At 34.3% G+C, this 22,866-nt stretch overlaps 1 protein-coding gene across 1 annotated transcript in view; it reads left to right on the forward strand.

Moving 5' to 3' along the window:
* Positions 1-599: 599 nt before the first annotated feature.
* The window catches only part of LOC124363660 (putative gustatory receptor 28b), a 30,937-nt gene continuing 8,670 nt past the window's right edge, over positions 600-22,866 (forward strand). The window contains exons 1-2 of the mRNA XM_046818921.1: positions 600-667; positions 1,497-1,686. Coding sequence (XP_046674877.1) covers positions 600-667; positions 1,497-1,686 — 258 coding nt within the window. The remainder of the gene's footprint in view (positions 668-1,496; positions 1,687-22,866) is intronic.

Consider the following 22,866-nt stretch of genomic DNA (forward strand, 5'->3'; position numbering starts at 1 on the left):
AAATGTTTTGTTATCTATAAATTACACGTAAATCAAATCAGAGTCTAAATTTAGCTGCCATAATATTTACTCATATTTTTCGACTAGGCCGGGGAATTATTTAAATCAAGTTTTTCACATTTGTGGTGTCACAAGATAATACATATTGTTTTGTGTTTCAATGATCTTAGTTCATTTCAATGAAAGAAATGTTTAAGTAAACTTTCAACCTATGCAGATTGAAAAGATAGGGTCAGACCACAAGGTGTTATAATTGCATAATACTTCCAATAAAAAATAACAATTGCTTATAACTTTTATAGCTGATTGATTGAACTTTTACAGACTTAGCATTTAATTAGTACTGTTAATCAAGACAAAACAAACCGCGGGTTAACACAGTGGCAGATCTATTAACACAAACCGGCGTGTGAATCTTATTATTTTCTAAAATAAAGTGGCTGGAATATTTTTAGGTAGAATAAATTAAATTGATCTCCCTTCCTCTTTTTTTATTTAATTTTAAATCTTGTATTTTTAAAATAACATGCAATTTTATCATAAGTTTTGTTTGTAAGGTTCCAGAACAAAGACGCTACACGACGACGACTTCACTGATTATGGCGGTCTCCAGTGCTCTCTCGACTTTCCTGGGAGCCCTCGTGTGTCTTTCTGTAGCCTTGCTCAGGTAAGAGATTGCTTACTTAAAATGATCACAATGTATGCAGTTAAACTGGATTATTATTTAATAATAAAAAAATACGAAAGTGAGGAAGGGACTATATTTTTTTTTATTTCTAGATATATCCCTAAATCATATAAATGCAAAAAATTATGGTTTTTGTCTTTTCCACAACATGGGTTTTCTATTTACGCCGTATAAAAATATGTTTGCTTGATACCCTTGGAATAAAGATGGGTAAAGATTGCATTTTTCTCAATTTACTATATGGATCGATAACTTAGATTGATGTCTGACAACGTTAATCTAAGCACTAGAATTTTATTTCTTTTCTTATTATTAATCGATGATTACTTTAATCAGCTTCTTATTTCTAAACTAGTGCTTAAAATCACTATGGAAAGCTATTGAAAGCTGTTAAAAGCTGCATTGATATTCTTGTTTGGTTAGTTACTAACAGAACAATTTTAACAATTGAAATTCAATATTTGATACTACACGATGGAAACATTGTGCAATAACGTTAAATCTAGTTATGAAATAAAAACTCAACAGATATAAAAAATTATAAGCTTTAGTCTTTTTCGAATAATTATTCACGTATATATTCAGTAAGCATGTAAAGCTGTTAATATGTTAATTTTATAATTGATTAGATAAAACACAATTTTGATATTCCACTTCTAGAACAGATCATTGTTAGGTACATTTAATCTCTTATGGACTTACACAGAAGATTATACTCCTGAAGAAACTAAGAAAGATATATTTCCAACTGCGTAGAAACGTCCTCTATTTACTGAGTGATGGGCATATATGATGCAATGTCTTGCAGGTCTTCCAAGAAGATTCTACTTCTGGAGCGACTGAGGGAAATAGATTTCCAACTCCATAGAAACGCTCCATCACACAACACACGAGTTGTCTCATATGTGGCTCTTGTATACTGCTGCATCATGGTCATCTATGATGTAATAGAACACTTCAATTACATATCGATATATGCTATATCTGTGGCCTTTAAGGTAACGTTAATATAATTTTAGAGAAGGAATAAAATAAGGTTAATGGCAAATTGTTTGTTTATTTAAACATACGAATATATACTAACGGGTTATATAGCTAATATTTATATTGGAGATCGGTTGTGTTATAATTTCTTTCAAGCATCCAAATAGATAAAAACAAACTATTATATTAAGGTACATAAGCCAAATACTGTATAGACTTTTAGTAACATTTAGATATAAGAAATAAAAGATTCCTGTATTATTATTTAAAATTAAAAATATTCAATGTCAAAACTCAAGCCTGAAGCTAGAATCGATTGATATTCTTAACAGATCTAATTAAACTTGTTCCCCTCTTGTAGAGGGTTGAACCAAACTCTGAAACTGCCAAGTGTCACTGGAAGGGATCACAGGGTAGTGTTTGTTGCGAAACTGTTCAGAGATGTTTGTTTTAAATTCGATTTCATCGTCCCTTTTAACAACAGAGTACCTCTGCATTATACACATTTAGATCAATCTGATACATTAACTATTGTTTTATACAGCCGCCAATTGGTTTTATCAGACGAGCTAATTATCAGATACTCTTATAAGTGGTAAATTATCATAGGATATTATGTTGAAATAAAACTTTCTACAAGTGATACGACTTATTTATCATGGATACACGCTGTTCTAACTACCCCTCACGTGCCTGAGAAGTAATAAGGTAAGATGGCAAAGTATTTGTAAAAATGAAAAATAAAATTATTTATTTTAAGATTGGTAAGTCTGACCTAAAACTATTTAAAGGGGCTGAGCTTTAAGCCTACCAATCATGGGCTGGATACATTTTATTACTGTCTGTCTGTCCGCACGATATCTTGAAAACGTACTGACCTATACAGTTGACACTGTGCAAGAAACTTCGTTTATGTATTAAGAATACCAAGTTACGTGATGGTACATTTAAATTTATGGGATTTGACTGACCTTTAGCAAATATACTTACATTGGTATTATGTGTAATTATAATGATAACTGAAACCGCACATCTCCGCTCGCACACCCAAAATAGACAATTAGGAAGCGAGCTCCCATGGTGGCGAACGGAATGGCGGATCAGAATTAAACCTAGAAAGAAAAAAACACCGTGGATAGCGTGCTCAGATTCAGTTACTTATCATTCATTCACTTCCAAATTCTTTAACCAAGATTAGCATGTGCTCTTAACCTTCACAAACTTTGAACATTAAATAAACACTAAATTTTAGAGTAAAGGAAAAACTTACTCGTCAGTGCGAAACAGCAACTTATGGCAGCATGTTAGTGGTAAAATTAAAAAAAAAGAATTGACAAATATTATTTAAAAATCAAAATTTATTACACGTTTCCACTAACATGTAAGAATTTAGAAGTTCCTTGCCACTCTGAAGAGGATGTGCAGTGCGCTCTCAAACAGCACAGTCGGTGCCTTCTGCAGCCAAAACGAACAACACTTACATATACTATATAAATAAACATATACTTGGCTCAAGACTTAATAAGTAAGTTTGTAAACAAACTGAATACACTCATAAGATGACATATTGTCATTTATTATATATGTAGACTAACTATCCCAGCACATGCAACTTCATTTTAAAGTGGTTTTGCATGTAGAGTTTTATTATTTATACGCTGATAATAAACCCACATTTAATGAACAAAAGTCTGAATGAATCAGCCACGCATATCCCACGTCTTCTGCGACTGCCACGCCCACCGTCTGTAGCGCCTCATCCGCTATTTTGAACTTGTGCTTCGCCTCTTCTGGCACAGAGAATTTTTGTAAAAAATACAGCATTTCAGGATGAAGACAACCACTTAAAAGGGCGAGTTAGTCGCTCGAGTAAAATAACGAATAAAGTTCAATAAAGTTTGGTAGATAACATACAGGATTTAACTAGACAGAGGAAGTTGAAAAAAGAGAGATTTGAAACAAGTCTGCTCTTGAAGAAGAAGACTGTTGAGTCACAGAGGAGATCTGGTAAATAATATCGTACAACGAAGTTAAAACTGGTAAAAGATGAATGCATATATAATAATATAACATATTTAAAATTAAATTAAATTCAAAACATAATTTCATATATAACTAAATAAAGTATCGGGCTCAGGCTTACATGTTTCATACCATAATTTTCAAGGTTTTTGATCAAAGAGTAATACAAATAAAGCGGGTTTTTAATAATTTAATCAATACATGAAAGATAATTTTTTTGAAAAAGTAAACCTCTAAGGCAAAACTGTGGGAAAATGGAAGAAACAATAAATTAACGCATTAATTTTAGTCAATATAATACAGGGCTTTAAATATAACTGTCCTTTTTGAAACTCCCGAATTACATATATGTAATCAATCAAATTTGCATTCCTACAGAAAAAAACTTATTAGAAAGAACGATTTTTTAAGATATTGAGTACGTCTACATCCCACAATAAATTAATTAATATTACATCGGTTGTCAAATAATCTAATTACTTTTTCTGAAGGACCTGGAAGGACCTTTTTTATATTAAAAGATTGTTCCCTATTCCCAGGAGCAATATATCCGGCCAATTATATCAAAGTTATTAAGTGCTAAAATGTTTACACTTTAAAATCACAACTTTTCATTTTAAAAAATTCAGATTAAAACCACCGGTTAAAATTAATAGAGCAACCTCTGTTCAATCTAAACCTAGGCCAGATTTGTTAGTTATCTTTAAAAGCAGATGTAATGTATTATTCATAACCTCCATCGCTTAGTAACAGAATAACGTTGCATTAAACGTTTTGAATTAAACATTAGTAAAATATCCTGTACAAGCTTTAGAATTTTAATGAAAAGAAAACAACCCCGAGACTGATTAATCAGTCATTTACTGAGAGTTTTAAGAATTCAGAAAAGAGAATATTCCATTTCCCAAGAGTCCACATTAATTATTTCCTCATTTTTATCCTCTGAGTTAAATATGTATTAAGTTTCAACTTTTTGAATAAATGAAATAATGAACGGGGAAAGCTATACTCGACTGTTATAAATAGTTTGTTTTATATCAATAATGATCGCTATAATATTTTGTTGGTATCAACTAATAAATAGCACCAAGCATGTGATAGCCGTGACTCTTTTACTGTCTAGACATTATGTATCACACCTTTCAGACGTTTACAAAATCTACGTTGGAACTTCATATATGCTTCCATGGTTCAATTTATATCTTTTACATGGAATCAGTGCTCAGTTCTGTCCCGAGTTAGCGAAAATAGACAGGAGGTATCGGAAGCGCGCCCCTCCCAAACTCGGAGCAAAGTATAAAAAAAAATCATCACATGCCACTAGTGGGAAGATAGACAAAGAGAGACAAGATTTCGAGTACATGATATAATTATTAGGTGGCAAACATTTTCATGCAAAATACAATTAACTGCAACACCACGGTGCACCGCGTAACTTACAAACTAAATAACAACAATAGATAAAATTCCAATATGGACAATAACATAATAAATATAAATTTTACAAATAAATAAAATATAGAAATTTGATATATAAATAACATAATAAATAGCAATTTGGTATATAAATAACATAATATCAGGTACGGCAGTAGTAAATATAAAATTTTTAACAGGTAACTTTTTTATGAACTGAGGGGAGGGAAAATGTTGTAGAATTTCTAGGCCCACTATTTTTAAAAAGTAATTTTTTTCAAGTTTGTAGCCGAAAATTAAAAAAAAAAAATATTTAAAGCCAATTTTCGAAGGAGGCGGGGGCTTAGTTGCCTCCACGAATCCGAATTAAAGATGAAATCCTCCCCTTCAGGTCATGTAACCAAACTAAATAAATACTAGCTAATTACTGGCCCTTCTCCAGATATAATATCTGGCAGCGCTCCATAGGCACAGATCGGTACTGATACAAATTCCACGGAACACAGAAGGCCGTGAGAGGACGTGATTCCTTCTTCAACGGAATCTGATGATAGGCTTGGTTCAAATCAAATATAGTGAAAAATTTGGCCTTACCGAACCAATCAAAAGCAGAATGGAGATCGGGGAGAGACACTGAGTCTATTTCAATCTTGGCATTAAGTTTTCTTAGGTCGACCACCATACGATTTTTTCCATTCGGCTTTGGAACCAAGAACGCTGGGCTGGCATACGATGAGTTTGAGGGCTCAACAACTCCTTGGTTTTCTATTTGTATCTTTCTCTTTGTATCTTTCTTTTTCTATTTGTATCTAGGCTACGTCCACATATTGAATCTAAAGACTTAGAGAAATATATTAAAGATAAGAAGGAAGCTGACTATATTGTGGAAAAATTAACTTCAAAGTTTCCTCAAGAATATAGTTCATTTAAAGTTGGAGTACCAAGTAGCCTCTATAATGAAATCTATCATTCAAGTTTTTGGCCTAAAAATATTTATGTTACTAAGTTTCTAACCAAGAGGCGGACACAGGCTGAATCTTTAAACGAGCAGCTAATGATACCATTAGAAAGGACATAGGCCTAAGCCCGGACATGGTCAACATGACTGATTTGGAATGTTTGAACTTGCCTAACTTAAAAATGTTTTATATTAATATTCAAGGTTTGCATAAAAAAGTTGAACAGCTTGAAGAGATTTTAAAATCTGATAATTTTAATATTGTGTGCCTCAGTGAACATTGGTTACGGGATAATGAAGTGACTTATAATGTACCCGATGACTATTTGGTTGGTAGTGCATACTGCCGTGTGACACATATAAGAGGAGGAGTAAGTATACTTTTATCTAATAAATTTGTCACTGAGAAATTGAACGTAAATAAATGTTGTGAAGAATTACATTTTGAGGTGTGTGCTATCAGGCTGATTGAATTAAATGTCATTATTATTTATCTGTACCGTTCCCCTGAAGGTAAAGTAAATGTCTTTCTGGACAAGTTAGATCAACTTCTGAGATTTTTAATCAGACTTAGGCCTAAATGTAAAGTAATAATTTGTGGAGATATTAATTCTGACTTTGATATCCGAAACACACCTCAAAACCTAGTGTAAATGACTTTTTGAACTGTCTCCGGCAATATAATTTGTTTTGTGTAAATAATTTGCCTACTCGTGGAGAAGCCTGTTTGGACAATGTTATTACTGACCTCTGCCCTAAAAATTACGAGCTGCATATTTTTGAACCTTTGTTGTCAGATCATAAGGCTATTCAAATTATGGTTTGGTTGGCGGAGAATAGGCCTATCAATAAGAAGACTGATGGCCCCGGTAAAATAGATTCAAGTAGGCCTTCGATTCAATTTGCAAGAAGGTATACAACTGTGAACCTGGAGGGGTTTAAATACTGTTTAAGTAAGGTAGACTGGAATTTTATTGCTCCTCAGAATTGTAACTTAACAGCAGAAGAAACTTTTGATTTGTTTTATAGTACATTTTTAGAAATTTTTAATCAATGCCATCCAATGCAAGAGATAAAGATTAATAAACCTAATAATAGAACTAAAAAGCAAAATTTAAATTGGTATACCCCAGAGCTAGAGAACATGAAAAAGCAAATTTTGTGTTGTCATGACATTTATAATAGAACGAATAATGATAATTTACTCAACTTGCTGAGAACTCTTAGAAGGCGCTATAGACTGGCTATTAAAGAAGCAAAGAGACAGAGTAATGAAGATTACATAGAAAATGCAGTCAATAAAATGTAGAGCAGCATGGACAATCATTAACAAGGCATCGGGGAAGGAAACCATACGCAGTCGGTCCAGTAATATTCTGCCTGATGAATTCAACTCACACTGTGTGACAGCTATTGAAGAGATCAGTGCCAAAGTGTAAAGTTCTGTGAATAGTGCAAATCAATGTCTTAATAAGTTATTGCCTCCATTTGAGGAGTGTGTTTTTTGTCCTGTCACTGTAGATGATGTTCGTAAAATTGTTTTATCTCTAAAAAATTCCCATTCTAAAGATGTGTATGGATTGAGTAGTATTTTAATTAAGGCTGTTATTGATTATATAATTGAGCCTTTGACATATTCTATTAATTGTTGTGTATTGGAAGGGATTTTTCCAACATGTTTAAAATTTTCAAAAGTTGTACCTGTGTATAAAAATGGCTCACTTGATTGTCCGAATAATTATAGGCCTATCTCATGTGTACCAATCTTGTCTAAGGTAATTGAGAAATTACTTAAACATCAAATATGTATTCATTTTGAAAATCTCAAATTATTTAGTTCTAGTCAATTTGGTTACCGCACTGATTGTTCAACGGTTAAAGCTGTAAATACTCTTGTAAATAATGTTCTCTTAGCTTTGGAAAATAATTGTTGGGCTCAGATCACACTTTGCGATCTGAGCAAAGCATTTGATTGTGTTAGACCTGATATACTGGTGAACAAATTGGAATTCTATGGGTTTCGTGCAAAGAATTTGAACATGTTAAGGTCCTATCTTGCAAATCGCAAACAGGTTGTTATGGTTAATGGAGCTTATTCCCAAGTGGCTGATATAAATATAGGTGTTCCACAGGGATCTGTGTTGGGTCCTGTTTTGTTTATTATATTTATTAATGATTTAAGTTTTAATGTCTCTAGTTTTACTACTATATATGCTGATGATACCACTTTGTTAAATAGTCACACAAATTTGCTTTACTTAAACAACTTGGTAGAGACTACAATGAATGAAACTGTTAACTGGTTTAATGTAAATGGTCTCTATTTAAACGCAGAAAAAACAAAACAAATGTTAATAACTCTTAAGAATATTAATAGGCCTATATTTGAATCTGAAGTTTTTGTTAAGTTATTGGGGATAATAGTGGACAACAGGCTATCTTGGAAACAACACATTGATTATGTATGCAAGAGATTATCTAGGGTTATTTACTTATTGTGTAATTAAAAAAAAATAGTATCACAAAGGTATATAAAAATGGCCTACTTTGCATTTTTTGAAAGTATTATTAGATATGGTTTAATAATTTGGGGTAATGGTACAGGCATTGATCAGGTGCTAGTAATCCAAAAGAAGGCTGTGAGAATTGTAGCGGATGCACCTGTGTTAGATCATTGTAAACCTTTGTTTGTAAATATTGGTGTTTTAACTGTTATAAATCTGTATATTTATGAGGTATTAGTAGATATAAGAAAAAAGTCACACATGGTTTTGAAAAGAAATGATGTTCATCACTATAATACAAGAAATAAAGATAAGTTAAATGTAGATAGAGCTAGATTAGGTAAAACCATGAATTACCATACAACCTTAGGCATTAAAATGTTCAATTTGTTACCTTATGCTGTTCAAACTTTACCATGTCAAGTTTTTAATAATAAATTGTATTCTTGGCTAAAAAATAGACCTTTCTATAATATTAATGAATATTTTAGGCGTGAGATCGTTCATAAGGATTTTTAACTTTAGATTAGGCTAGTAATTTAAGCCTTAATATTTGACGAAGCCTATTGTAATTTTATTGAAAATTATTAATGGCCAATAAATTGTCTATTGTCTATTGTCTATTGTCTATTGTCTTGATCCAAGAGATCCTTGATGATACCACGCATAACCTCCATCTTTGGAGGAGCCAACTTGTATGGGTGGGAGCGTACTGGCTGAGTGTCAGTCAGACGAATTTCATATTCAATGAGATGGGTAGAACCGAGCTTGTGTGTGAGGACCTCCGGAAATCTTGAGCAAAGCTCACGGAGAACCCCAGCTTGTTCCTCATCCAAGTGACCGAACGGGTCCCCAGGGGCAGAACCTTCCTTACACTCCACCTCACTAACCTGCGGTGTCGATTTGAAATTATCAGAAAAGGGGACTGACACTCGCCGATTGAATTTGAAATAAGACTGGCCCGCCTGAAGATCCAGCACCAAACCATTCTTTTGAATAAAATCCGCCCCCAAAATACAATCCATACTCAGGTCCTGGGCCACAAGGAAGCTCCACACCCATGAAAAACACTCAACCTTAAACTTGATTGAAGCCTTCCTCGAAATTGGAAGCGGTGAATTAGAAGCAGTCCAGGAAGTTAAAGAAGACTCCTTGGTGTGCTTCACCAAACCTAACCCTGAAATGGCTTCAAAAAGACGGGAAGAGATGAGGCTACAGGCTGACCCGGAATCAACTAGGGCCTTATGCACTGAGTCTCCCACTAAGATATTGATATAAGGGCACACCGAAGATGCTGTCCTAAGCCGTAGGTTTCCCTTTTCTGCTAGGCTCATAGTGTCCAGACTATTAATCAAATTTTTCGCACAGGTACTATTTTTTTGAAATTTTTTCTTAGACCTCGGGGGAACTTCAGATAAAACCCCCCTTTGATCTAGTTTTTTTGGACCAAGGCCATATCTCCTAGGACACTCCCGACGAGTATGACCTCGTTCACCACAGGCATAGCAGATGGGTAGACGAAGCCCACCTGAGTGATGTGGCCCATCCACGGGATTCTGTATGGCCGTGACAGCCCTGGAGGGCTGGATGGAACGATGATTGTTCCTCTCCGCCCTCTGCCGGTCAGCAAACTGCACGCTGCGCGAAGCAATGCACAGACGGTCCAGTTCAGAAAAGGTGGAAGCAAAAACCAGACGGGACCTCTCTTCAGGATTGAGACCCTCAAGAATGGAGGTGACCACAGTACTTTCGGGGATATCGAGCCTTAACACCCTATCAGTGTCCCTCACCTCGGCCACAAACTTTGCCAAACTCTCTTCGTTGCCCTGAGGCCTAAAGAATTTCTCCACACGGAGACGTTTCCTCAACGGACCAGGAACAAAGAAATCTAATGCCTCCCTATGAAAGTCATCCAGGGTTCCACCCCTCTGGAGAACTCGAACCAGACAGTCACCCAAAGGTGGCCTACAAAACGGAGAGATGACATGCAGGAAGCTCGCTCCCTGAAGGCCAGGCAAGTCATGCAGTCGCAGGATCTAAGATAGAAACCGCAGCAAAGCTTCAGTATCTAGACCATCCACCGTTGGTAGTCGCTGCAGCAACGGGGTAAGTGGGTTTGGAAGCTTGTGATACTGAACAAAGGATCCCGTCATCACAGTCCCCAGTCCTCCAGATCCAGCAGGCATTTGGGTCACAGGCCCCCGGGCCCCGTCCACACCAGACACCCCCGACGCCACGCCCACATCAAATTCTGCAACAACTGACCCAGGAGTCCGGCATTCACCCTTAACAGCCGCAGCAGAGTCAACCGCAGACAATGTTTTTTCAGGAGCCTTTGCCCCCTCGTCCCTCTCGAGTACTGTCAGCAGGCCGTCAACCAAGGTGATGCGTTCCTCCAACCACTCCTTATCACCAGAACTAGAAAGTTTGGCTCTAAGTAGCGACAGCCTCATATATAGATGGGTAAGCCGGGACAAATACCTAGCCCTCTCTCGGCCAGTAGGCGGCGACTCCAACCAGTCCTCCTGACTATTCTCAAAAGTCTCCAACTTAGCCTCCAAAATAGGCCTCTGCTTCTGGAACGTCAAATCTCTAGGCCAGGTCGTGTCCAGGTCCATATTATCCCGCAGTTGCTTCCGCATGGACTCGCAGTCGGAATCCGGAGTAAGCCCACGGGCCAACAACTCAAAATGGAGATCCTCCTTCAATAAGTACTCAGGTACCAAAGAGACAGGCATGATAACAATGAATAACAGACACAGACTAACAAGCAACACACTCGAAGTCAACGACTAACAAAGCAATATAACTAAGGCGACAAGAGAATAACGCAGTGAACAACACTCTCAGCAGGGTCCCCAGAATTCCTGCCGTCCACGAAACACGGCAGCGAAACCAAAATACCACAACAAAACACTACGCCGTACCAGAACAAAACCAGCAAAAAAAAAAACAACGAAGACAAAGTATAACAAAAACACACAAGTAACAAAAATCAGAAAATAATAAACAAGTTCACACACTTCCTGTCGATCGGCGAAAAATAGCACAGCGAGACGGCACAGGCGCAGGAAGTAACAATCTACCAACTCCAACTCATTCCTCTCACCACCAGTGGCAAAACAAAAACCCCGGGCCCGCAGAGGGTAAAAACATTGGAACGACGCTCTGCTACCATTTTGTCCCGAGTTAGCGAAAATAGACAGGAGGTATCGGAAGCGCGCCCCTCCCAAACTCGGAGCAAAGTATAAAAAAAATCATCACATGCCACTAGTGGGAAGATAGACAAAGAGAGACAAGATTTCGAGTACATGATATAATTATTAGGTGGCAAACATTTTCATGCAAAATACAATTAACTGCAACACCACGGTGCACCGCGTAACTTACAAACTAAATAACAATAGATAAAATTCCAATATGGACAATAACATAATAAATATAAATTTTACAAATAAATAACATAATAAAATATAGAAATTTGATATATAAATAACATAATAAATAGCAATTTGGTATATAAATAACATAATATCAGGTACGGCAGTAGTAAATATAAAATTTTTAACAGGTAACTTTTTTATGAACTGAGGGGAGGGAAAAGGTTGTAGAATTTCTAGGCCCACTATTTTTAAAAAGTAATTTTGTTTCAAGTTTGTAGCCAAAAAAAAAAATAATAAAAAATAAAAAAGTGGCCGAGGTGGGAAAGGTAAAAGACAAAAAATGTCCAAACTGAGCCCCGGCTCAGTTCATTTTACAAAAAATTATCATACAAACCACCAGAAAAATATTTGTGTGTAGGCACAGGTAACAATTATGACTATAATTCAAAACTAGTATGCTTTATGTAAAACCCTTGATTTACTAAACTTAGAATCTGTTTTACTGTATACAAAATAGAACATAAATTTTAAAATGGATGATAATTCTGATGGAAAGTGGAAATATAAAATTGCAAGTAATTATCATTTGAAGTTTTATATTAACAAAGTTGTTAATTTAGATATTTTCAGGTTAGAACAGGTTCACTAATATGCCATATAAGTTTCATCATCTTAAAATCATACAATATTCAAGAGAAAATCTAAATTCACGTATTATATACGAATATTAGAAGGTTTAAAAAATTTTTAAAAACAGTTAATTTTAGTATACAACCTAGACTATTATTCTGTTTTTCTACCTAGCACGGTATTATTCTATTTTCACTCAATTAAATATTCTATAATAACAAAGAAAATGTTTCAAAATTAATATAAAAGACTGCAGAAACTGCAATTGCGAGACAGTCTCATTATTAAATAGCCAATCACTGTTTGAAAGCGCTGTTATGATTTATATTTGTCTTTAAAATTATAAGTCTGGTTTAAGTTATGGGTTGAGTGTAGACATCAGAGAACAAAGTACATGTTCGTTTTAAAATGCTATATACTTGACAGATTTTCTTAATTGTGGCAACAACACAAACTCTACAATGGTGTTGGAAATATAATTCACTTCAACCAGAAATGCTCATGCACGGGCAAAGCTTACGAGAAGCGTGCGAAGCCGCGGTAAATAGCTAGTATTTTAAATAATTATCTGTGCTAGTATCATCTTGAAAGTCATTAAATAGTGAAAAACTCATTTACAACAGTTAGAATGTATTGGATGTACCGATATCATTATATAAAACAATTCAGTACCTCACATTTCTCTTATCTACACTGATTCAACTATTTGAATTTAACATTTTTTTATTAATAAATTATACCTATAGGCAGAGATTGATTTGATTCCATGAATAAACCGTGTTTAGTTAATTGTTTTCAGAATTTGCTTTCATTTATTGAAATATTTCGTATGAAATATTTGCGAATGAGATCTTGAGATAGAGGGGATAAACTTGCCATAAATTTTAAGCTTAAAACGAACATTTAAAAAAATATATATATATTTGTCTATGGAATCGTTAATACTAGTTTGAATACTCTTGTTTTGGATTCTACATTTGATTCTTAAATATATCAAATTGTCTGTTTCAGTGGGCGACTTTATGAGTCACGATTATTTTACAATTTACGTGACTAAATTTATTTCAGATCACGTTCGTTTGGTATTTGCAAAATATAAAACTATTCTTCATCCAGGGCACTTAATGGAGGGAAGATGGGTTGTACGATATGTGGTTTAAACACGATTGCTATAGTCAATTATGCATTAAAAGCGGTAAATTATAAAAAGAATTTAAATGACAGGTTTTTTTATCTGCCTCTTGAAAGCCCCTTGTGAGATCTTCAGATAATAGCTTGCAGCATGTCCAAGCCACAAAACCACCCCAATATTAGCAAAGCATAATCAATGTTTCAGCAATATAGTACGAGCTTAAACTATTAATCACTAACATATTTCGTACGAGACCTTACCGAGGCCTACATGGAGGTAGTTTATCTATTATATACTCCTATCTTGTAAGGTTATGTGCCGAGAATTGCTGTGTATAGCTGTCGGGTTGTTTTGCAATCGCGCCGAATAGTAATAGACTGCGTGCTCAATCTCTGGATACCTACCGTAGTACGGGCTGTAATTTCAAGTGATGTACCTGTGTATCCAAGCTCAGCCAGATAATTTTCTTTGTATTTTTCACTTTTATTGATAGGTTTTTTATATTTTTAAATATATTTTTATACTATGCTGTATTATTTTTGGGTTCTTATTTCGAAGTTTATCTTAAATAAATTCTTGTATGCGTGTGTTTCATTTAATTTAGTAATGTATTTCACAAGGTAGAAGCACACCACATCACGCGTTGTAACAGACTTTGCTGAGGTTGGTTAAAAAATTTTAAATCATTTCATTCTGGAGAAAAATCATACAAAAAAGTTGACACTAACGTCAACATCATAGAACTTATTCTTGTACAAATGAAATTTCATGCAAGATTTAGTCTGTCTCCACGTATCTTGCAAATTATACATTTACATTTGTGTTCATTAAATTGAATTTCACATTAGTGTTTAAATAATAAAATTCTATACGCCGCCAATATAAAGTTATGTATTTGCTGGAATAGTCAGGCTAAATGTGTTAATATTTCACAAGCATATCAAAAAAAAAATCAAAATCTTTTTATTGCAGCGACATTGTATATACATTGTATGGCAAACGTCAATACGGGGTTTCTAAAATTCCAAGCATTCATACACACAATACACATTCATACTTACAATTTTATAATCACGCCTCTTTCATTCTTCGCCAATGCACCCCACTTGGCACATCAGAGTCAGTCTTCTAATTGGGCGGTCTCCCAGTCAAATGCCAAAAACTCACCCGCATTATAGAATGCCTGAGACACCAAGAAGCGTTTGAGGCGAGTCTTTAACGCCTTAGGCGTTGGGGCATGTTTAATTGAATTGGGCAGTCTGTTGAGGAACTGCACACCCGCTTGCGAGGGTAGGCGTTCATAAACTACCGTTCTGTGTCTCCCAGTCCGGTAGTTTGCTCTGCCACGCGTCTCATACATGTGTATGTCTTGGCCTCTGGTTAAGGCACATTTACTCACACAAAACAAAGTTGTTTCCAAAATGTAGAGGCACGGCAGAGTCAACAGCTGCAATTTCCTGAAAGCTTCCCTGCACGACTCTCTAAATTTGATTTTGGCGATTACTCTAATTGCTTTTTTTTGGAGTCTGAATGCTCTTTGAAACTGAGTGTTTGCGCAAGCTCCCCAAAGGACCACTCCGTAGGCAAGATGGGGATAAATCAAGCCGTAATACGCCGTAATCAGTAACCTGACTCGGACAGTATTTGGCTAAAGATCTCAAAACAAAAATGCCTGAGCAGATTTTTGCGCAAACATGGTCAATGTGCTCATTCCAAGTCAGCCCTCGATCGAGGTGCATTCCTAGGAATTTTGAAGAGCAGACTTCTTCCAGTGTGGAGTCATTTAACAAAATGGCCGGTTCACACTGGTTGCCTCTTATTTTCTCATTGTCATCATATTTGCAATTAAAACCAGTGTAAAATATTCGGTATCGCTCGGCCAAATCCCATGGAGTGACATGTACTCCCTCATTTAATTCAGTTTTCCTAGTATAGATTAAGCTTTATGCACAACTTCAAGTCAGTTCGTTTTTGAGAATTGTGCGGACAAACAGATATATAGGCAGACAGCCTGAATTTAAATGTTTCTAGCTCAGCTGAAATCCATTTTAGGCCAGGCCTACCAACCCTACATAATTTAACTTCCCTACACACAAATTCTTTGTCATCTTACCCTATTACTTCTCAGTCACGTGATAGGTAGTTAGGACTTCGAATAATCCACAATGTCCTCACCCAAGTACATATTACATATGCCAGTTCACGAAACTTAACAAACTATTTCTAAATTTATCAAAATAAAAACATTTTTGATTAGTTCTCTTAATTAGCCGCAATCTAACCTTTTAACTGATTTTTATTAATTTAGGATTCTCTAAATTGTAGTCTTTCATTTTACGGGCACATTTTTATTTGAGATAATTTTATCTACGGCTCGCTACACTTCTTCAGAACCGATTTCATACAACGAAACCTAAATATAACCAGTCAAAATGTTATTGAAATTTTGAATTTCTCAACCATGGATGGTAAAAATAACCATGTTCTTGATATGTCCTACTTCTGTTATAAAAATAGCACAGGGCTCCGTCATATTACATATAAATGCTTTCAATAAGAAGGAAAGGAAGAATTCTATCACACACACCCTTCGATTTTGAAAATTGCGTGTGAAGCCGCGGGTAACTACTAGTGTAAAACTTTAAAAATGTGTATTCAATGTAAGAATGGTACTAAATAAATCCTTTGACTTCAAAACAATGTAATACATATTCGAAGCTTATTACTATTTATATACATCTAATTACTGAAGCAGAAATAAATTGGTATGATGAAGGTTAACAATATTAATCATTTTATAGTAAATGAGTCAACGAGATGGATCAATGCTTATAGCTCACCTTATAAACACTTAAATATTTCTCCTATGCACATTAACAGACGTGAACAGTGACAACTGGAGATGTGCCTATTTAAAATATGTTATATGGTATTGTGTATCGCAATCATATATTTTCCTCTCATTTTTCAAATTTTTCTTCACATATGCCATAATAAAATCCATAAAATACTATATTTATATCTTTTGATTTTGCGCTTTTTGTACATGAAATGAATTTTGTCTTTTTTAACTTCACTATTTACCATTAGATTTTACTTACAGATAAGCATCTTTTTTCTACTTATTTGTAAGTATGTAGAGTGCTTGTTTTCTACTTTAATTTATTTTAGTATCAATAACTGTATTGTCTTCGACATTTGAAAGGGAAAAATCTTCTACTCAGAAACGGTGGCAAGACCATTAATTGCGCTTAAGATGAAGTGAAATGATGATGTAAGATTTTTAAAATATAAGATAATGTTATATTTTTAATTTTCATGTTTGAAATAATTGAACAAGGTAATACAATAATTGAAAGAACATATGATTTTCATAAACATTTACACACAAGATATTTGTCCTCATATAAAAGTAACTTGTATAGAGCATATATATTATATCTAAAGAATACAAAATATTTATTTTAATTTTTTATCAAAATTTGTAGTTATTTAAAATTGTATAACGAAACACTTTTGTTTTGGTCGAAAATTAGGAATATTTAGCCATTAGAAACCAAATTCTTTTTTGTATTTCAAAATTTAGGTTTTAGTTTATTGCTGGGAAAAAAAAATTTGCTTAACTAACAGTGACTTCTTATAGCCGACTGTTCTTGAGTTAGCACATGAAACTATCGTGGAACTGTTCTTTGGATTAGAAACAACATCATTCATAGCTGTTCGGAGGAAGAGCCGTTCAAACAGGTTATAGTTCTACCATCATTGATGCCGAGAGAAGCGAAAAAGATTTCCAATAACCAAGGCCATCACAGAATATGTGCAACTAGAAAGTGTTTAGGTGATACACAATAATTAAAAGCGTATTACATAGAACAGTATAATTTTCAATTGGAAGCATAACTCAGATGGCGAGATGTTAGGAAGGTTCTGGACATGCAGATGCCATCTTCCTTCAATGGTATTTAGTAGTACGTTGGCAGGTTGATGATTTAATGGACGTGCTTAACATAATCTTGAACATGGACTCCAAATTTAGTTGAGTTGACCTATTCAGATACACTGTATTTTAATTCGTCCTGAGATAAAATTCGTTTGTAGAAATGTCCTAAAGTGAAGAGAGGATCAGATTCAAGTGGAAACAGAGCTCGAGTTTCACAAAGTCAAGTCCTACTAAGAAAAAATATTTTCACCGCGTCTTCTTACAATTGAAGGTGAACTTGGAGTGAAGATTCTCCAATATTACATATTGCTAATAAAATTACGTAGTTGCACAATAAATTGATTAGAAACTGGTGGATGTATTTTGGTAATACAATACAAGTAATAATAGCTCAAAGTAATTTACTTATCCCATTTATTATAGTAACAGTATTAAAACAAAGAGCAAGAATTTAAACAGTAAACCTAAATAATACACTATAACACACTTTTAAATTAACATCACAAATCTTAGTACTAAATGCAGGCACCGTCATTAAAGATCCTGTTGGATTAGTAAACGACTCATTAAATGCATGCACATGCACGAAGAAAAGGTTCTGAAAAAGTCACGTTGTGATAATTATGAAGGTTATTGATGTTTAGGACCATTAGCTAATTTGGCTTTAAATATTTCAGAATTATTTTTAAGATCAATAAATAATCACAGAAAATATTATAAGAATTTGGAAATTTTCGCAACTTCGCAATAAGTTTTGGCCCAACTACGGGAAAAAATTTCTAAAGTACATTAGTTAAAGTACACAAAGTTGTAACTCAAGGTATTCAGATATGTTTTTGTACTAAACATACTCTCCAATGCACAACTAGTCGGGATATCAGATGAGCAATAGGTTAAATAATTGTTATCAGCTGAATATTTTTGAGAAACAGAAGAATAAGAGAACTTTTTATGAAACATCATTTGTACCTAAAGAAGAATGAGTTCTGTGATGGCGCGTGTCAAATTGCTGAGGGTCATAGAAACCAGTCTCTAGTGGGATGAGACAATGTTTCTTCTTTTTGCCGGCAGATGTACAAAGTTGATTTCATTACTGAAGAAAATCGATAGGTGTGAAATTATATATTGAACCTCAGCGGAGCCCGTTACGAAAAACGTGGTGTGGCGTACTCCTACCTCGTATGTATGTATAAAATAATGTTATTGTCTAATAATCACACGCAGTTTATAATATTTGAAAGTGTGCTGCGAGACGTTATCAGATATTCATCTGTTCTAACAATATTTACACCCTGTATTTATAATCACCCAGTGTGAACTAGTAAAAGATGCTAACAGTGTGTTGGTCACCAGCAGCGCCATTAGTTTCGTACACCAAGTGCTTGCTAAGTGCATTATAAACAGTGCGCACTTAGTGTAATGAGAAAGTGTAACGCGGCGGAGTGTTTCTTATCAGACGCTTCTCATAGCAACTCCGCGCCATGTAAAATAGTTCCAGATGATTTAAGTTAAGTTTCTGTCTTATGGGATTTCAAGCAAATTTCAACATAATTATTAAAATATTTACCAAAACTAAGGAAAAGGTCTAAAACTTAGAAAGTTGTTCACAATACTACTTGATTTGAAAGGAATTTCAGATACAGTTTCATTTTTTTTTTTTTTTTTTTAATTAACAGATTTCACCTCATTTCTGCTTATTTAAAAGCATTTTTATTTCCATATTGTAAACTTTGGCCCAATTGATAATCTAACTACGCACTGAATGATTTGTAAGTGGATACGAAGATGGTAATATATGTCGTGTAAATATAATTCTTGTAAATGGAGGTAGATTACAACCATAAATAGATGACTCCGTATCCAAAATAGAAAGGTAACGATAAGTAATGATAGTTACTTATACTTTTTATAAGTTCTATAAGTATTGTACACTGGGAAAAGTTGAGGGAAATTACAAAACTGGAGTCATGTATTCTCTTAAACAAAACAAACCAGATAATTTTTTCTCAATTGTGTTCTCTACTATTATTCTAATTAAAATATTTATTTTAATAATACATTATTAAATTACTACGACGAAAGTGAAACTATGATGTACTCTCTATGTTGGGTTTGAATGTGCATTTGACTACGCCATAATAGTACTCCTATATTTGATTATTTTTTATTTTAATATTTGGCGTTATGGAAATGTTTTTATTATTTTAAGTATTTTTTGGCATTCCAGGGACATTGAAGTTTTCAATGACTGTCTTTGCCATTACTAGCAATTGGTTATTAGAAGCACACACAAGTAGGAATGAGCAACCATGACGCAATGTGTTAGGCATGTGACGTATGATCAGTTAGCAACCTATGTATGTGAGATGATGCTGATGACAGAATTTTTGTAATGGTTTCATCTCACATAGACATTTTTAAATCCCAGAAAGAACTACTCTAGCCCTTTTTTATATTTAATTGCTTATTACTTTAAAATATTGCATTAGGTTGTTAATCAGAAAACGTTTTTCGCAGAAATAATCTTACAAAATCGCCGGACATAATAAAAGTATATATTCTTTTATTACCTGTGGTGGGGTGGTAGGCGTTTAAAGCCGGAATTTTCAGTAATTTTCAACCAAGCTAAAGTGAATAATTTTACTTATTCAGTATGACAGTGTTATAATTATTTATGACTTAAGGAAATTGCAATATTTCATTAATTAATGTAACTTGAAGAAAATTTCACGATTTTTTTATAAAATTTCCTTTAAGAAAATTAAATTGTTAAAGGAATCTTGCAAATTTTGTTCGTTGGATGTATTAAAAATGGCCTATTCCGGTCTGATACATACACATTTGACATATGGCTTGAGATTGTGGGGAAGCTGTTCCAAATACAGATTTGAAAGAGTTTTCAGATCTCAAAAGAAAGCCGTAAGAATTCTTTTAAAATTAAACCCCAGGTAGTCGTGAAAATATGCCTTTAGGGAGCTTGGATTGCTGACCCTTCTTCCCTGCCTCTATATTCTCGAGTTGGCCTTGTACTGCCGACTTAAATGCGAGTTGGTGCGGGATGTCCACCAATATGGGACTGGAGGCAGGAATAACTTTCGAGTCGAACAGCACAGACCGGCAGCTTTCGAACACTTACCATCTCAAGTTGGAGTCGGACTAATCAATAGGCTCCCTGAAGGCATCAAACAGCTCAATGAAACAAAAAAAATCAAAACTCGACTAAAACATTTTCTTATGTCAAAGACATTTTACTCAACTGATGAGTTCATTATGGGCCGCTGGGATGGAAATTTGTGAAATTAACAACCACGAAATCCCCGGTTCTGATACATACAAGAATTGTATTACATTGTATGTATTTACCTTGACCAACATCATTTATCTTATGTACTTCATATAGTTAAGTTGACGCATGCCATGCAATATTGTAATTGTTTCACGCAATAAATAATTTAAAAACTTAGTCCTATGTATATTAATTTCACTCACCCCTGCAAATATCACTCATACGCATAACATAAAAAATCATATATCTTCAGCCGATTTTGTACTATTCCTGATTTAAGAACTATTTTTAATGCTTATAACCTCTCGAAACCCGTCTTTAATTTCCATCCTATATTGAGGAACGGTGACTTTCTGATAAAGGGCTGTAACATTGTTTTTAGTTCAAAAAATTAATAACGGAATATTGCTCATTAGCCACCACTAGCGACTCCTGGAGGGTTCTTAGGCCACTTCAGGAGTCGGGAGCTATGGAACCTGTTATTTCTGGAGAGTTGAGATAGTAAGATCTGTAGCAACACACTCAGTATTGTAATTGGTGCATCTCATACACCATAATCACTCATCAACCCGTATATAACGCGGGGTAACAAGATTGATTGCACATTAGAACGCGTTCGTTCTGATCTAGTGGCAACTTACTAGTTGTTTGAATCGAATAACATTATTGATTTATGGAATAGATAAAAGAATATCTAAAATAATTAAAGAATTATAAACATTTATGACTTTTATATAAATTGATATCGCTGTAGTTTTTAAGTAAATACTATGTATACGAGAAAAAATTACGCGTGGAACAATAAAGTCAATATTGATTTATGGAATAGATAAAAGAATATCTAAAATAATTAAAGAATTATACACATTTGTGACTTTTATATAAATTGATATCGCTGTAGTTTTTAAGTAAACACTATGTATACGAGAAAAAGTTACGCGTGGAACAATAAAATCAATATTTTAATTGTAGCAAGTTGTAGCCTAAGACTCCTGCGGGGCTTTTACATTTTCAAAGTTTAAAATTGCCGTCAGCGCTTCTGTTACAGAACTTTGATTGTGGCTGTAGCCTTTATGGTGAGTACCGCGTTGTAGCACAAAGTTGTATAGAACCTTTTACACCGTCAAAGTTTTATTTACGGAAGGGTTTAAGACTCAAGAGAACATTTTAAACAAAACTTCGTTTTTTTATTCAAATAAAAGTGGAAACGGAGGCATACAATCCAGTTATATTAGTTTTAAGTAGTAATAAAATACTTGAAAATAACATTAGATAAAGAGCAACTCTATCATTTTTATCCATACCCATTATAATGGACCGTTTTACTATCAGTACATTTTATATCGGATAAATAAATGGTACCAACATTCGGGTTTTTCCATTCTCTATGGAACATTTTTTTGAAATATATTAGTTACTAAATGGACTGCAGTAATACAATTAATTATTTTCTTCACGCACTTTCTTTTGTTTTAATTACAAACAGGTGGTAAATATGCGTCTGAGACGACTCCACCCTCAAGGACACATTGACAACCGCTCAGCCCGCATTGCCTCACCGTTATCCATCCAATGGCGAAAGTTATGCCATAACAAACGTTTGCGGGGAGTGACAATTTTTGGGGAGAAATTGAAAAAAACCTTTTCCCAGTTATCATTAAGGTACAATATGTTTATATTTTTCTAGATTTCTATCAGGTGTAAAGAAAGACGATAAAACTTTTTTAAAGTAAAAGCAGTTGAATCTTAGCGTTAGTCAACATGCTTTTAGCGATTATGTGTCCACTCTAAAGTTTTTATTCCTAGATCTTGACTCTCAAATAACACCCTTCTCTTTTCAACAATGCGCCATGAAAACCAGGCACACTCTTACTCACTAAGCTCCAAGCATTAAATTAGAGAAGAATTAAAGCTAAATCGGAT

This window comes from Homalodisca vitripennis, chromosome 5, assembly GCF_021130785.1.
Source record: "Homalodisca vitripennis isolate AUS2020 chromosome 5, UT_GWSS_2.1, whole genome shotgun sequence".
NCBI classification, from domain to species: domain Eukaryota; kingdom Metazoa; phylum Arthropoda; class Insecta; order Hemiptera; family Cicadellidae; genus Homalodisca; species Homalodisca vitripennis.